Raw genomic sequence first — 15,654 nt, forward strand, 5'->3', positions numbered from 1 at the left:
ACCATGTGCCAGGCCCTGTACTGGGGCCACAGTCCAAGGGCAAGCAGGTGCTCATAGGCTAAAGGTAGAGACAGACTCATACCAGCTGGAGACAACACAGAGTGATCTGTGCTGTGATGGAGAGAGATCAGGGTGCCGTGGGGCCCAGAGGAGGCTTCTGACCCAGCTCTTGGAGGTAGGGGGTGAGGAAGGACTGCTCGGAAGAAGTGACATCTAAGCTTAGCCTGAAGGGTAAAGAGAAGTCAGCCGGGAGGAGTGCAGGGAAGGATATGCCAAGCAGAAGGAACAGAATGTGCAAAGCGTCAGACTCAAGAGGAGCAGATATATGGGGATATGAACACAGATCAGTGTGGCTGGAGGGTGGGAGGGGAGGCTCTTATTCATCTCACAAACATTTACTGAGCACCTACTGAGTGCTGGGCACTGAGGGCACAACTGGGAGCAAGGCAGACCTGGTCCTGCCCTCAAGGGGCTGGCAGGTGAGGCAGACACAGATCAAATAATCAGGACAGTAAATGTGAAATTGTACCAATGAGAGGAGGGTGCTCTGAGAATATTTATTTACTTGGCTGGTCACGGAGGGCTTCCTGCAGGGGGTGATGCTTCAACTGTGACCTGAAAGACAAAAAAGTTAGCAGGGGGGACTTCCCTGGAGGCGCAGTGGTTAAGACTCCGCACTCCCAGTGCAGGGGGCCTGGGTTCGATCCCTGGTCAGGGAACTAGATCCCACATGCATGCCACAACTCAGAGTTCGCATGCCACAACTAAGGAGCCCGTGAGCCACAACTAAGGACCCGGTGCAACCAAATAAATAAATTTTTAAAAAAAGTTAGCAGGGGAAGAGCCTTCAGGCAAGGGCATGGGATAAGAATGAGCCTGGATGCTTTGAAAAACAGCAAGCGGGGAGGGGATGATGAAGCTGAAGCAGAGTGAGCCAAGAGGAGTGTGCGGGGGAGGCAGGCAGGAGTGAGGCCACACAGGTGTCCTGGGAGGTGTGGATTCAGAAGTGAGGGCAATGGGGAGCCACAGGAGGATCTGGAGCAGAGAAGGGTGAGATCTGACCCATGTGATCATCTGCACATGTGACTCAGCCTCCACCCTCCTCTCTCTATCTAGATTCTTCAGAGGGAGACTTTCCTGGTTGTCCAGTGGTTAAGACTCCGCGCTTCCAATGCAGGGGGTGCGGGTTTGATACATGGTCAGGAAAGTAAGATCCTGCATGCCCTGGAGTGTGGCCATAACTTTTTTTTTTTAATTAGAAAAAAAAAAAGATAACTAGATTCTTCAGGCGGACTTGGGCAAGTCATCTCTCCTCTCCAGACCCCGGTATACTTGTCCATAAAATGGGTGTAACAGCACCCACCTCCTGTCTCACAGGGGCCACCTGGTGGCAGAGGAGACAAGTGCTTGCCCAGGGAAGAGGCTCAAATAGGGGAAATTGAGACACCAAAGTGTTAAGGGCACTAGAGACTGCTGGGCACCTCCTCAGGTCACATAGCATGCAGGGACAAAGTTAGGGTGAGACAAAGTCATGTCAACCCCTCCTTTGGCCTCTGCCCCTTCCTGGGCAAAGCTTGGGGTCATCTCTCAGGGTCAGGCAGGCCAGGTTTTGAATGCTGAATCTTGGCTCTGTGGCTCAGTTGCTCCATCCAAAAAGCTACTGATAATGCATTACCGTTAAAACTGGTTATAAAGTATTTAAAGTTGAATCTATTAATGAAACATTAATTTTAAAACTACTGATAAAGCATTAATGTCAGAGTAGCACCTGGGACTGCAGAGGAGATGGAGCCATTTAAGCATTAAGTGGGAGAGGCTGGGGAGACTGCCAGCCTAGGCTTGAATGACCTCAGGCAAGGAGCACACCTCTCTGTGCCTCGGTTTCCCCATCCACAAAATGGGAATAATAGTCCCCACTTTATAGAGTTGCTCCAAAAATAAAATGACTTTTACATGCACAGCCCTTGGCTCAGCACCGGGAGAGCAAGGAGTGCTCAGTTCGTACCCATGTGTTTAGCCTTAACCTTCCATTTTATGTTTGTGAATTCAGGAGAAGGACTGCACCTCTCTGTGTCTCAGTCTCTCCTTGGGGATATGAGAACACTGTGAGTCTCCCCCATGGGGCTGAGGTGGTGTCAAGGCTCCTTGGACCCAGCCCCAGTCTCTCCACTGATCCTGGCGGCCTCTATCCCCTGGGGACCAGCTATAATTAGGTCTAGCCGCAGCAGCTACAGATGGTATTTTTGTCTTGGGGACAGAGAGTCTGATTCCCACCAGGTGTCCGGTTGCAGGGCCACGGGGACAGAAGGGGGTTCCCAGCCAAACCCTTGAGACTCTTTGTCCTCCTGGGCCCCAGTGTGACTCCTCTGTGAGCCTCCATTTTCTCATCTATACAACGGGGACCATAGTATGATTGACATGTCAGGGGAGGGTCAGGGTCTCACCACTGAAGCCCTGATCTCCCGAAATAGTATCTCGCATCCCCCCAAGATTGCCAGAAACCTGGGTGGCATTTGTCTGGGGCTCCCAAAACTAGTGCAGTCCCCTGGGCCAAGGCCCAGGCAGGGGGCTTGTTATCCCACAGCAGGACACAGTCAGGCCCATAGCTTCTGTGTGGCCTCAGCTGGGAGGCCCAGCCTCCCTGGGCCTTGGTGGCTTCTGCCTGAGAGGTGGGTGTTCTGGGTCTTGTCTCCAAGTGTGACATTCTCCGAGACTTGGTTTCCTTTTCTGAAGAATGGGGCAAGACCACCCAACCCCAGCATTCTGAGGGTAGGCCAGCTGGTACAGACCCCTGAATAGCCCCCCTGATACCAGGGGCAAGGCTTCCCTTTCCAAGGGTCCTTCCTGGGGTGGGCGGTGGCAGCTGAAGCTTCACAGGACCGGAAGGCCTGGCAGGAGTAGAGTGCGGATGTTTGTCCAGTAGAGACAGCAGGAGAGGGGAAACGATCCAGAGACAGGGCCTGGGGAATGTCAGAGCAGGTGGAGGTCATGTGGGGACTTGTGGAGGGGGACAGGAAGAGGGGGAGCTGCCTTGCAGTGAAGACTTGCGACTGTTACCACTTTTCTCCAAGCCTCAGCTCCCCACCTGACAAAGGATTAAGGGTTTGTAGTTTCTGAGCAGCCCCTTGGTGGCTCAGTCCTCAGTTTCTCCATCTGGAAAATGGGTAGAGGGGTATTGCAAACACTGTGTGGGATCTGGGCAGCCCCTCAGCAAACTCTGTGTCTCGGTGACTCCCTGATAATGGAGAGCACTTCCTTTTTTGACTTCTGTATCTCTTTTCAGCCGAGTTATCAGCTGAGCAAGCTGCACTACTGGGGGACATGGTGGCAGAGGGAAGTGGTATAAGGTGCGGTTTCTGGGCTCCCCCAAAGGGGAAGCAGAGAGTGTCCCGTCTAGCTAAGGGCCTCGGTTTCTCCATTTGTCCCGGTGAGGGCGTCCCTGAGCGGTCCTGCGGCGAAGGCGGGGCGGGTGCGTCTCCTGCCCTCTCTCTGCCGGGCCCCGCCCCCGTGGTTGTCCAGAAAAGGTCCCGCGCAGCCTGCACTCCGTCCAGCCTCCACGCGGTCTTGGCGATGCAGGGCCCCCCTGCGCCCGCCCCGGCCCCTGTGCCCAGCTCCCCACGGGGCTCCCCGCGCGGCTCCCCCGGGCTCTTCAGGAAGCTCCTGGTGAACCAGAGCATCCGCCTGCAGCGGCGCTTCACCGTGGCCCATCCGCTGTGGTGAGGCGAGACAGTGGGCCTCGCAGGGGTCATGGGAACCGTCGGGCTGGAGGTGGGAAGGGCAGAGTCAAGGACAGCTGGGGCCAGGTTGGGGGTCAGGGCATAAAGGCTCTGCCCCTTTGCCCTTTCTCGGTATCTCTCTCCCTCTGTCTTATCTCTGTCTCTTTTAGTTGATGACTGTCTCTCTCCATCTCTGTTTCCCTCCACCCACCGCCTGGACACACGCCCAGGGGACCAGCCGTCTGTCCCTCTCCAGCTGTGCGGCCTGGAGCAGGACGGGCTGAGGCTCACGTCTCCTTCTGACCCTCGCCAACCCAGGGCAGGCGGGCTGAGAGTCCTGGAGGTGGAGGGAGGAGGGTCACTCCTCCCCTCGGTCTGCCCCCGCCATCCGTTCTGGCGCCAGCAACGGGATGGCCTGGTGGCCTCACACTAAGCCCTCGATGTTCGCGGAGGAAGACGTGATTTGATGGAGGCCTTTGAGGCAGGGTGTTCGCGGTGTAAGAGAGCTTGTTGCGCACCCGCGCAGAGCGCCGCCTCTGCGCAGCCCCACTGGGTTGCGTTCTCCAAGGACTGGTTCCACCGCTTTAGGTTTGAATTCCGGCCCTTCAGGAAGCGACTGTCACATCGTGGGTCGCAGGACAGAGGCTGGGGTTGGAGGTGGGGCTGATGGGCGCCGACTGGGTCTCGTACCTTGCGCTTGGCTTGTGCGGTTTTCGCACTTAGTAATTTGGTATCTTGCGGCTCAGAGACTAAAGGTCCCTTCTCCAGGGTCACACGGCCAGTGGCAGCTGGTGGAGAGGGGGGCAGTCGTGACCGTGGTCCCTGATGGCGCCATTTCAGGCCGAGACTGGGGTCCCGGGTCCGGGAGAGCGCCCCCAGGGCACCAGAAGCTTGCGAAGAGGGGTCCCCGCCGAGGGCTCCGGAGTGAGCACAGGGGCGTCAAGGACGTCAAGGGCGTGAGGCTGGGCGAGGGCAGGTCTCTCCGAGGCCCCTGTGCTTCAGTTTACCTGTCTAACCGATGGACTGACGCGCCGTTCCCACAGTCGGTGCGAGCTCCTCCCCGCTGCCCGCGTCATGGAACCACGGCCTGACCCCGCAGCTCTCGGCTAAGTTTAGAGCAGAAAGAAAAACAGCTTCCCCCGCAGCGACAAAACCCCGGCTCAGCCCTTAAATCTCCGTGCTCGCTACTTGGATTCGAACCCAGCACGCTGTGGCCTCTCCCGGCCTCAGTTTCCCTATTCATCCATAGGTGTGCTTTTCCCAGAACTTTTGGGGAGATGAGAGGGAGGGGTAGGTGGTAGCCACTCCCAGGCCTCCCCCTCTGAGCACAGGTTTAGGGTATCCACCGCCACTAGTCCGCACCCAAGAGTCTCTCTCCTCCAGTCACCCGGCACACTCGGAGGCCGGGTAAGCGCTAAGAAGTCCCGCCCCTCCGGGTGACGTCACGAAGCGGGAACTCAGAAACGCTGGACTTTAGGGGCTTCTCCAGGAGCCCCAGAACCCGAACAGACCGAGAGCGGTCGGACATAGCCGAACACCCGAGTGAGGCCGGACTAAGCCGAATATGCCCGACCTAGCCCGAGCGCCATCCGGACTTTCTCGAAAACCTGGCGCTACCGAACACGCCCGAACGCATCCGAACCTACCCGAATGCGGTCGGTTGTAGCCGAATTCTACCGAACTCACCCGACAGAACTCAGGGGAAGAGGTCCAATCCTGTATGATCAGACCCAGCTTAGTCAAACCTGGCCGTACTTGACGGAGCCGGACCGAATCCAGCTGAACCGGACAGAATCCTGACGAATTCCCCACCCCCAACCCGGTCTGAGCCGAATTCCCTGTTCGAAGTCTTCCGGCAGGCGCCGATCCCATCCGTGGACGGGGATGGGGTGACCTGGAGGGGTACCAGGTGGACACTGGCCCTCGGCCAGGAGAGGCGTGTCTAGGGGCGGCCCCTGGGGTCTTCCTGTCTCCTTTCCTGCCCGCTCCCTTCTCAGAAACCTGTGACCCACTTGCAGCCCCTCTCCCTGGTTGCTAACTCCCCCTCCCACACTTCTGTTCTAGCCCCCTGCCCCCTGCCACTCTTTCTCTGACCTCTGACTCCAAGGGGGAGAGTCGTAGATCCCCCTTATTCCGTCAGGGTGTGGCTGGAGGGAGAGACGGGGCTGAGAGATGGGAGGGGCGATTGGGGATTGCCTGGAACTGGAGGAGGACGGTGCTCTGGGGGAGAGGACACATTCTGTGCAAAGGGCCAGAGGTGGAAGAGAACAGGCAGAGCGTTCAGGCCAAAAATAAAGCAGAAGAACTGGGGAGCTAAGGATAGGGCCAGAGCGAGCTGGAGGCGTGGTTGGTGAGATTGGGGCAGGGCCATATGGGCTGAGGTGGGGACCTGGAGCTGGGGTAAGGGGACAGGTGGTCCAGGGCGTAGCCAAAGCTGGCTGGGGATGGGGGCCTCTCCTGGCTGTGAGGAGCCTTCGCGTGTGCCCCGTCTAGGCGGGACCCAGGTCCCCTCCAGAGAGGAAAGCCCAGGAAGTCGTTTTCAATCTCCATGAACTTACCCTGAGACCTGGATCTCAGTTTACTCCTTAGTAATACGGGAGCCCTGTCACTCTCCACAGGTGCTCGGTTGTAACTCCCTAAAAGCACCCTGGGGATGAAGTCTACCACACCCATATTAGAAACAAAGTTGTTGATGTCCATAGAAAAGCTGAGACCTACCTATGGTCACAACAGCCACTTGGAGACAGATCCGAAACTCATGTCCTGGAGTCCAGATTAGTCCCAGTGGAAAAGACTCTGGGGTACAGAGGTGGAGATGGAGGCATGAGGGGCGCGGTGTCCCTGAGTGGGGGTGTGACCGTGGGACAGATGGACAAGCTGCAGGCCACTCCTGCCCAGCCCACCGCATGGCCCCAGGGAGGATGTGACAAAACTGATATAGGCCATGACCCAGCATCCATATGCCAGGACCCTCGGCTCTGACTATGACTCCTTTTCCTTCAGCTTGGACCTGGAAAATGGGCTCTCATGCAGAAGAAGCGCCCTGGACCCTCAGGCCGGGTCTGGCCTTGGCCGGGTCATCCAAGCCTCTGCCCAGCACAGCCAGAGGCGGGAGTCCTTCCTGTACCGCTCAGACAGTGACTACGAACTCTCGTCCAAGACCATGTCCCGGAACTCCTCTGTGGCTAGCGACCTGTGAGTCTGAGGCTGGGGGATAATACCGCTTTCTACTTCCTTCCTTCCTTTATTCCTCCATTCAGCACACCTCCTTCAAATGACCGTTTGAGGTGGGCTTTAAAGTTTATGTAGGAGTTTGCCAATTTGCTTGTTCAGTCGGACATGCCGAGAATGATATCCAGTGATCCTCTGTGCCTCACTTTAGGCTGGGGTTGGGTGGCAATCCAGTGGCATTAAGGCCAATTAACAGCAACCGAACATACACTTTGATTTGAGCTTCCTGGTAGCCATAATTTCCTGCCTCTACTAAGACCCCTATTGCCCCTGGGACTCAGATTCTCCATTTGTGAGATGGGGATAAAGTGAGTGATTGGTCAGAGGGGCTGTGGCTGCTTTCAGAGAAGAGTCAGGTGAGGGGAGTCCAGGAACTACTAGGAAGACACCCAAAGGAGGGAGTCGGGGCAGGAGGATGCACTCAGCTGAGGGCACAGTGGGGGTAAAAGCTGAAAGATGCGGGACTTCCCTGGCGGTCCAGTGCTTAAGACTCCGCGCTTCCACTGCAGGGGGCACGGGTTCAATAACTAAGATCCCGCATGCCACGTGGCGCAAAAAGGAAGAAAAAACAACAACAAAAAAAACCCCCACAAAAAACTGGAAGATGGGAACGTGTGGGAGGGCTCCTTCTGACCGCCCTTCTACGTCTGGTCTCCCCGCAGACACGGAGAAGACGTGATTGTGACACCCTTTGCCCAGGTGGGTGCCCACCTCTTCCTTCTCCCGTGTGCCGGGCAGGTAGAGCCGACCCCTCCTTCTCAACGCTGACCGCTCCCCCTCGCAGGTCCTGGCCAGTCTGAGGACGGTTCGGAGCAACGTTGCGTCCCTTGCCCACCTGCAAGGCCGCGGGGCAGCCAAGTACGTAGGGGGCGGGGCGGGGGCGGGGCCTTGCGGAGAGAAGGGCAGGGCCTGGCGGAGAGGGGCGGGATCAGAAGACAAGGTGGGCGAAGCAGAGGCGGGGCACGGGCGGAAAGGGCGCGGCTGGCAATTCGGGGATGGGGGGAAAGGGAGGAGGGGCCGGGGCCACGAGGTCTTGGGGGCGGGGCCCTATGGGTGGGGCAGGCCGCTCCTGAGCCGATTGTACTGCAGGCAGGCATGCGTCGGGAACACCCCATCTGGCAGTCAGCCCCCTCCACCAACAGGTAATGCGCCTGCTCCTATCCCCTCCTTCCACTGTGGGACAGCTGTGAACTTCCTCTCTATGGGGACCTCCCCAGCCCATGAATCCTTAGGCTGTGCTAATTGTAAACCTACCCCCCAACCCCACCCCGCCATCCCCCCGCCCAAACACCCTTGGGGTTGCGGAGATGCTGGGGTCCTGAGTGGCCCCATTCTCATTGGGAAGGGATCCAGGGTCCAGATGCAGAGATGGGAGCAGGAGGGGCACAGGGTTCCCAAGTGGGGGTGGGGCAGGCCCCTGACCAGCTTGGCCCCCAGAGGACACTGGGCAGACGCTGGCTTTGGAGACACTGGACGAGCTGGATTGGTGTTTGGATCAGCTGGAGACACTGCAGGCGCGGCACTCGGTGGGGGAGATGGCCTCCAACAAGGTTAGTAGGGCCAGATAACTGAGATCACTTGCCTATGTCCACAGTGCCCCCATCATCACTGACATCACCTTCCCCTGCAGTTCAAGTGGATGCTGAACCGGGAGTTGACTCACCTGTCTGAAGCCAGCCGCTCTGGGAACCAAGTGTCTGAGTACATATCCCAAACCTTCCTGGGTGAGCTATGGTGGGTCACTGACTAGGCCACATTACAGAGATAAGAAGAGGGAAGGGAAAGAAAGACTTCTGCTACAGACCTCAACTGAGGAAGATAGAAGCAGACACGGACACCCCCAGCCCCATGAGGCAGGGCTGGACCAGAGGGAGGGACAGGAGGATCTTCCAGGAGGAAGGGGACATTAAAGTTAGGGTTTTGAAGCATGAGTAGAAGTTTGCCAAGGAGGAGATAGAGGGAACCACAGAGCTGGGTCTCCAGCTTGGGAGACGGAAAGGACAGTTGACTGTTTTGGGAAAAATACTAAGCTCCAGGTGCCCAGGGGCCATGTCCAGCAGAAGAGGTCACTGAGATCAACCTTGAACAGAGGAGAAGGGTATCTACAGGCCAGAAAAGACTTTACTCTGAGATTACTTTGGTCCAGGTAAAAAGGAAATAGGTTGATTTTGAGGCTTGGCAAGGTCCAGTACTTAAGGCCAAGCAGGCCAACCTTAGCAGGTGAATTGACTTCTCTGAGCCCTACCCTGCCCCATCTACAGACCAGCAGACTGAGGTGGAGTTGCCCAGGGTGACCCCCACGGAGCCCCCAAGTCCCATGTCCCAGATCAGCGGCCTGCGTGGACTCCCCCACAGTACCAGCCTTTCTGCAGCCACTGTCCCACGCTTTGGGGTCCAGACTGATCAGGAGGGGCAACTGGCCAAGGTGGGTTTACAATAGGAATGCTGAGACCCAGGTTTGAAACCTGGCTCTGTGTGGCTACCCTATTTTGGGCCTCAGTTTGCCCACCTATATACTGACCAGGTGGGGCTCAATGTAGGACCTGAGGCCTGGGGATGGGGGTTGAGGCTCCAGAGTCTGGGGAAGTTGGGCTGCAGTTAAGCTCCAGTCCTTCACATTTTAGGAGCTGGAAGACACCAAGAAGTGGGGGCTTGATGTGTTCAAGGTGGCAGAGCTAAGTGAGAACCGGCCCCTCACAGCTATCATGTTCAGCATCTTTCAGGTACCTCCCCTGCCCTTGGCTTCTAATACCCTTGTGTTTCCTTCACTCCTTCCTACCTCAGGACCTCATGGGACACACATTCTTCAAATCCTCCCTAACATCCCTGAATGGGGTCATTTGAGCAGGGGCATTGAAGGATGGATAGGCATTTGTAAGGTTTAAAAGTTCACTGCTGATTGGCAACAAGACTCAAGCCTCAGCCTTGGGCCAGGCCTGAAGGGACCCAGTCTTTAGGGAACAACTGTGGGGTCAGAGATGAGCCAGAGGGGAAGGACAGAGACCAAGGGAGTTCAGATGGAGAGCAGGGAGGGCATCCTGGAAGAGAGGGCACTTGAGAGTTGGATAGGGATTCAGAAGGGGAGAAGGCATAGGAATAGTGTGTGCTGCCACCCAGAGGCCGAGGCCCTGACTGGGGCCCTGTGATGGACCAGGAACGGGACCTGCTCAAGACATTTCGGATCCCAGCCGACACACTTGCCACCTACCTACTGACACTGGAGGGTCACTACCACAACGATGTGGCCTACCACAATAGCCTACACGCCGCTGACGTGGCCCAGTCTACACATGTGCTGCTGGCCACACCTGCGCTCGAGGTAGGGCCCTACAGCTGCAGGCAGCCCTGGTGCGTGCAGGGCACAGAGAGCCTACCCCTCACCTCTTATGCTCCGTGCCCACTCAGGCCGTGTTCACAGACCTGGAAGTCCTGGCTGCCATCTTCGCAAGCGCCATCCATGATGTGGATCATCCTGGGGTCTCCAATCAGTTTCTCATTAACACCAGTGAGTTAGGGGGCTGGGCCCTGCCACCGCCTGTCAATCAAGTCATGTTAGTTGGTCCCATTCCTGCTCTGAGTCTCCCTGTTTGTGAAATGACTGCCACAATCTTCCCTCCCTTAGGTGCTGAGAGCAGACCCAGATATATAGTAGACACTCAATAAATGAGAGAATAACAAATGTGGCACAGCTGATTTGGGCCCACTGAGATTTTAAAGTTTAGGATCCTTTGTGGTGTCAGAAAAACTCAGTCAACAAGCAATTATTGGGTACCTCTTATATACATCCCTGGAGAGCTGGAGATAAGAGTGGAGCCCTCTCACTTGAGGATCCCAGGGTCTAATAAGACAAATACTTGGTAGTTCATTCAACCAGCACTCAGCACTGTCTCCTGCCATGCCAAGTCCCCAAGGAGTCACCAGTCTCGAGGAGGTAGAGCTGAACACAGATGCCGCCCCCACCCCGCAGAGTCAGGGCAGGGCCATGGGGAGAGACAGGGTCCTAGAAGGCTTCCTGGAGGAGGGGGCATTGGAGTTGGGGCTTCAATGCATGAGTAGGAGTTTACCGAGAATTTACAGAACCAGCCTTTGGGTGGAGTAGGTTGGGCAGGCAGGTCTTGAGGTGCTCCACCTCCCCTACAGACTCAGAGCTTGCACTTATGTACAATGATACCTCCATGCTGGAGAACCACCACCTGGCTGTGGGCTTCAAGCTGCTGCAGGCAGAGAACTGTGACATCTTCCAGAACCTCACCATCAAGCAGCGGCTGAGTCTGCGCAGGATGGTCATCGACATGGTGAGACAACAACGATGGATGGGGTGGGGCGATCTTGGTATGGCTGGGGGTTCAGTTGGACCAGGGCATGTCCCCATTCTGAGTCCAAGCTTCCTGGTCTGTAAAATGGGGTGATGACTGTCCAAGCCTTGGGTAGGGGTGACTAGGCCCTTGGTCAGGCTAATCAGGTCTTGGATGTGATTCACGTGCAAATGATGTGGAAACTTTCTGGGGTTTCAGGTGCAACTTTTCTGACCCTTAAGTCTGTGCGTTTGATATTTTTCAAGCTGGGAGACACCAGTATGTTTTGGGTTCTTATGCATCAATTCACTTATTTAACAAGCATTTATTGAGCATCTATTGTGCTTGTCCTGTGACAATGACCATTAGAATTCTGGCCTTTATGAAACTCACAGTCTGTGGGGGAGATGGGCACATAGGTGGGAGCCATGATGGGGGACCCACAGCAGAGCCATGATGGGGGACCTGTAGACAGAACTGTGATGGAGAGATGCTCAAGGTTGAGGAGGGCTTCCCCAGGAGGGAACACTGAAGTCAGGGCCGGAAGAGTGTAGAGGACCATGGGGTGGGGAGGAGTGTTCCCAGCAGAGGGAACAGCATGTGGGGAGGGCTCAGAGGAAACCGGGCTCCAAGTGAAGAGGAACTAAAAGTTTGCTGAGGCAGAGTGGGGGCTCTGGGCAGTGGGCACTCCCAGTGGAAGCATCATTTGGGCCAGATGGGAGGTTTGGGGAGAAGTATTTTTTTAAAAATATTTATTTATTTATTTTTATTTATTTGGCTGTGCCGGGTCTTAGTTGCCGCACGAGGGATCTTCATTGCAGCGTGCAGGATCTTCGTTGCAGCGTGCAGGATCTTTAGTTGTGGCGTATGGGATCTTTAGCTGTGGCATGCGGGCTCTTAGTTGCGGCATGAGGGATCTAGTTCCCTGACCAGGGATCGAACCCGGGCCCCCTGCATTGGGAACATGGAGTCTTAACTGCTGGACCACCAGGGAAGTCCCCTGGGGAGAAGTTTTGAGACTTCTGTCTGATTGTCAAAGAAGCCCGTGGGTCATCCCTGGGCTGGGTCCGCATGGGTCCAGCTAAATGAGTTTTTTTTTTTTTTAAAGAAATTCACGTTCTTTTATTTATTTATTTATTTATTTATTTATGACTGTGTTGAGTCTTCGTTTCTGTGCGAGGGCTTTCTCTAGTTGCGGCAAGTGGGGACCACTCTTCATCGCGGTGCGCGGGCCTCTCACCATCGCAGCCTCTCTTGTTGCGGAGCACAGGCTCCAGACGCGCAGGCTCAGCAATTGTGGCTCACGGGCCCAGTTGCTCCGCGGCATGTGGGATCCTCCCAGACCAGGGCTCGAACCCGTGTCCCCTGCATTGGCAGGCAGATTCTCAACCACTGCGCCACCAGGGAAGCCCCAGCTAAATGAGTTTTAAGCAGCCGTGCTCAGAGCTGAACTTCCCTTCCGGTGGCTGAAAACAGCCCTCCCGGGCACGCAGCAGCCACAGGAAGGTTTGGGGAGCACTGAGTCCACCTGTGGCTCCCACGGCCCTCTGGATAAATCCCCCACTCCTCCCTGAGGCCCTCCCCACTCTTGTCACCCTCACTTGCTCCCATGTTGCTCCTGCACTCGTTTGCTCTAGCCACAACTCTCTCCTCTATGTTCCTCAGCTTATTCAGCCTCAGGGCCTTTGCACTGGCCAAGTCATCTGCTGGGCTTCAGGCATGTTTCATGTCAACCCCCAGGTCTAATCTCCCTCCCCCATGCCCTGTCCCACATGTGGGATGCACCCCACAAGCCCAGCAACCTTGGAGAAGAGACTATTGACTCAGCTTCTCTTGTGAGCTGGGTTTACAGCAAATCTTGATACACGCCCCCATTTGACAGATGAGGACACTGAGGCTCAGAGGGCTGAGGATCCAAGTGGGTGTGGCGTCTGGGAGGTGGGGAGTGGGGGTGGGGCAGGCGCTATCCTCATACCTGCCATCCTCCTTCACCTTCCCCCAGGTGCTGGCCACAGACATGTCCAAACACATGAACATCCTGGCTGACCTCAAGACCATGGTGGAGACCAAGAAGGTGACAAGCCTTGGAGTCTTGCTGCTAGACAACTACTCCGACCACATCCAGGTGTGTGGCTGGGCCGGCCCTAAGGTCTTGGTTTCCACACTCTCATTCAGCTGCATTTATGAAGTGCCAACTGCGTGCCCAACTTGAAGAAATGGAGGCACATACGGTCGCGTGGCTGTGCCTTAGCCACCCTTTCCCCTGCCCAGCCTCAGTTTCCCCACCTGTAAGATGGGTATGTCCATGGCGCCAGCCTCTGGGGTGGGTACCAGGCCTGGGGTGGCCTGGCCTGAGCCCTCCCAAGCCTCGGTCTCACCAGGTCTTGCAGAGCCTGGTGCACTGTGCCGACCTCAGCAACCCCACCAAGCCGCTGCCGCTCTACCGCCAGTGGACAGACCGCATCATGGCTGAGTTCTTCCAGCAGGGCGACCGTGAGCGCGAATCAGGCCTGGACATCAGCCCCATGTGCGATAAGCACACGGCCTCGGTGGAGAAGTCCCAGGTCTGAGGGTGACTGAGCCGAGCTGGTGGGCACTGGGGAGGTGGGAGGGAAAGGAGTGGCTGAGCTGACCCCACGAGTCCTGGCTTGACCCCTGGCTGGCAAATGAGGGGATGTGGGCTAAGGGTCTGCACTGGGCTGTGCAGGGTCAGGCCTGGGATGTATTCCCTCTGGGCTGCCGGAAGAGAGATCTTCACTCACTTGTGGAGTTTGGAAGTATCTGTTCTGAGTGACATAGGAGATTCTTGAGGTGCTCCCAGTCTGGGGGACACATTCATCCAGCTCTGAGGAGTCAGGGCTGAGGTAGAGGGAAAGACTTAGGGGTTGGGGGAGCCCAAAAGGGGCAGAGGAGTCTTCCAAGAGGAGGGGTTATTTGAAGAGGGTTTCGAAGGATGTGTAGGAGTTGGGAAATGGCATTGCAGGCAGAGGGAACAACCTGGGCAAAGGTCTGGGGGCTGGACTGGGTCTAGGTTCCATGGTAACTCACCACCCAGCAACCTCTATCCCCCAACTCTGTATCACCCCACAGGTGGGTTTCATTGACTACATTGCCCACCCACTGTGGGAGACGTGGGCTGACCTGGTACACCCAGATGCACAGGACCTGCTGGACACTCTGGAGGACAACCGCGAGTGGTACCAGAGCAAGATCCCCCGCAGCCCTGTGGACCCCACCAGCCCCAAGCAGGGTGATCCCGACAGATTCCAGTTTCAGCTGACTCTGCAGGAGGCAGAAGAGGAGGAGGGAGAGGAGGAGGGAGCATTGGGTGGGAAGGCCTCAGAGTCACCTGACACTGAGCTCCTGTCCCCTGAGGCCAGCCCAGACCCTGGGGCCCTATACCTGGACAACCAGAGGACCATGGGCAAGCCCTGTGTGGACCATGAGGGCAATGTGATGGCTGAGCCTTTGGGCACCTAGTGGCCCCTGATGGGTGGGTGGACTTTCCAGGAAGAGGTCCCAAGTGGCCCCTGCTTTGCCTTCCGCACCCACTGAGGGAGACAATCAGGCTTTTAGCTACAGACAGTTCTCAGGGTTGAATTGGAGGCACCTGGCGGGGTCCACGCTGACCCTGAGCTCAGCTGAGAGAGCTCTCCAAGGAGCTGGGCTGGGAGCAGCCTCTTCCAGGGCCCTTGAGTTCTCCCTCCTGGACTTCAACCCCTGGTGTAGAAAGGGAGTATCTGCCAGGCCCCTTGTCTATCTTCTCCAGTGGTCACTCTTCAGCCATGTCCATCACTTTATTCTTTCATTCTTTATCCAATATTTACTGGGCACCTACTGTGTGCCAGGCCTGTGCCTGTTATGTGCCTGTGGGGTAGCCCTGCACAAGGAGGTGGGGAGTCAGCCTCAAGGAGATGCCCCCTCCCCTAGACACCTCCCCTTCATCTGCAAGGCAGCTCATTACAAGAGAACAAGAACTTGAATGGGAGAATTCTCAGCACCAAAGCTTCATCCAGACCCAATTCTGGCTCTGGAGCTCTGGTGGGGGGTGATAGGGGCCATGAAAGAGAGGGCTGTGTGTCAGGAACTGTCTCTGAAGACTGATTTAACCTTCATTGCTTGTGCACTGGCTGTTGCTTTAAGTTGCTGGGGTTTCTGTCTTCAGGTCTAAGGATCCTAGTTCTCCCTGGTCCCAGGACCCCCTGCTGGCTCCCTTATACTTTCTCCCTCTCGAGAACAGCAACAAAAGCACAGACTTCTCCCCCATGGAAGTTCTCTCCATCTTCTGATTCTGAGGCTGTCTCAGATTCCCCGTAGGGAAAAGGAGGCCTCTGATGCTTTCTTGCGAGTCACAGCCCCTTCTGGGCCTCAGTTTCCCCTCCATGGCCTAATCCTTAGTACTTGGGTAAACT

The 15,654-nt window shown here is 56.4% G+C and overlaps 1 protein-coding gene across 2 annotated transcripts; it reads left to right on the plus strand.

Annotated features, from left to right (window-relative positions):
• The first annotated feature begins 3,547 nt into the window (after positions 1-3,547).
• On the plus strand, positions 3,548-15,357 carry PDE4C (phosphodiesterase 4C). 2 transcript variants are annotated; one of them, XM_057541482.1, is made up of 15 exons: positions 3,548-3,716; positions 6,720-6,911; positions 7,610-7,646; positions 7,732-7,805; positions 8,037-8,089; positions 8,385-8,497; positions 8,578-8,671; positions 9,209-9,372; positions 9,572-9,670; positions 10,102-10,266; positions 10,353-10,452; positions 11,088-11,242; positions 13,245-13,367; positions 13,624-13,806; positions 14,333-15,357. In XM_057541482.1, the coding sequence occupies exons 1-15, from the start codon at positions 3,571-3,573 to the stop codon at positions 14,720-14,722; spliced, it is 2,088 nt and encodes a 695-aa protein (XP_057397465.1). In that variant the 5' UTR covers positions 3,548-3,570; the 3' UTR covers positions 14,723-15,357. The 2 variants fall into 2 exon arrangements, with proteins under 2 accessions (XP_057397465.1, XP_057397464.1); XM_057541481.1 differs by having other exon boundaries at positions 3,568-3,716; positions 13,729-13,806.
• The last annotated feature ends 297 nt before the right edge of the window (positions 15,358-15,654 follow it).

This window comes from Balaenoptera acutorostrata, chromosome 2 (genome assembly GCF_949987535.1).
Source record: "Balaenoptera acutorostrata chromosome 2, mBalAcu1.1, whole genome shotgun sequence".
Lineage (NCBI taxonomy): Eukaryota > Metazoa > Chordata > Mammalia > Artiodactyla > Balaenopteridae > Balaenoptera > Balaenoptera acutorostrata.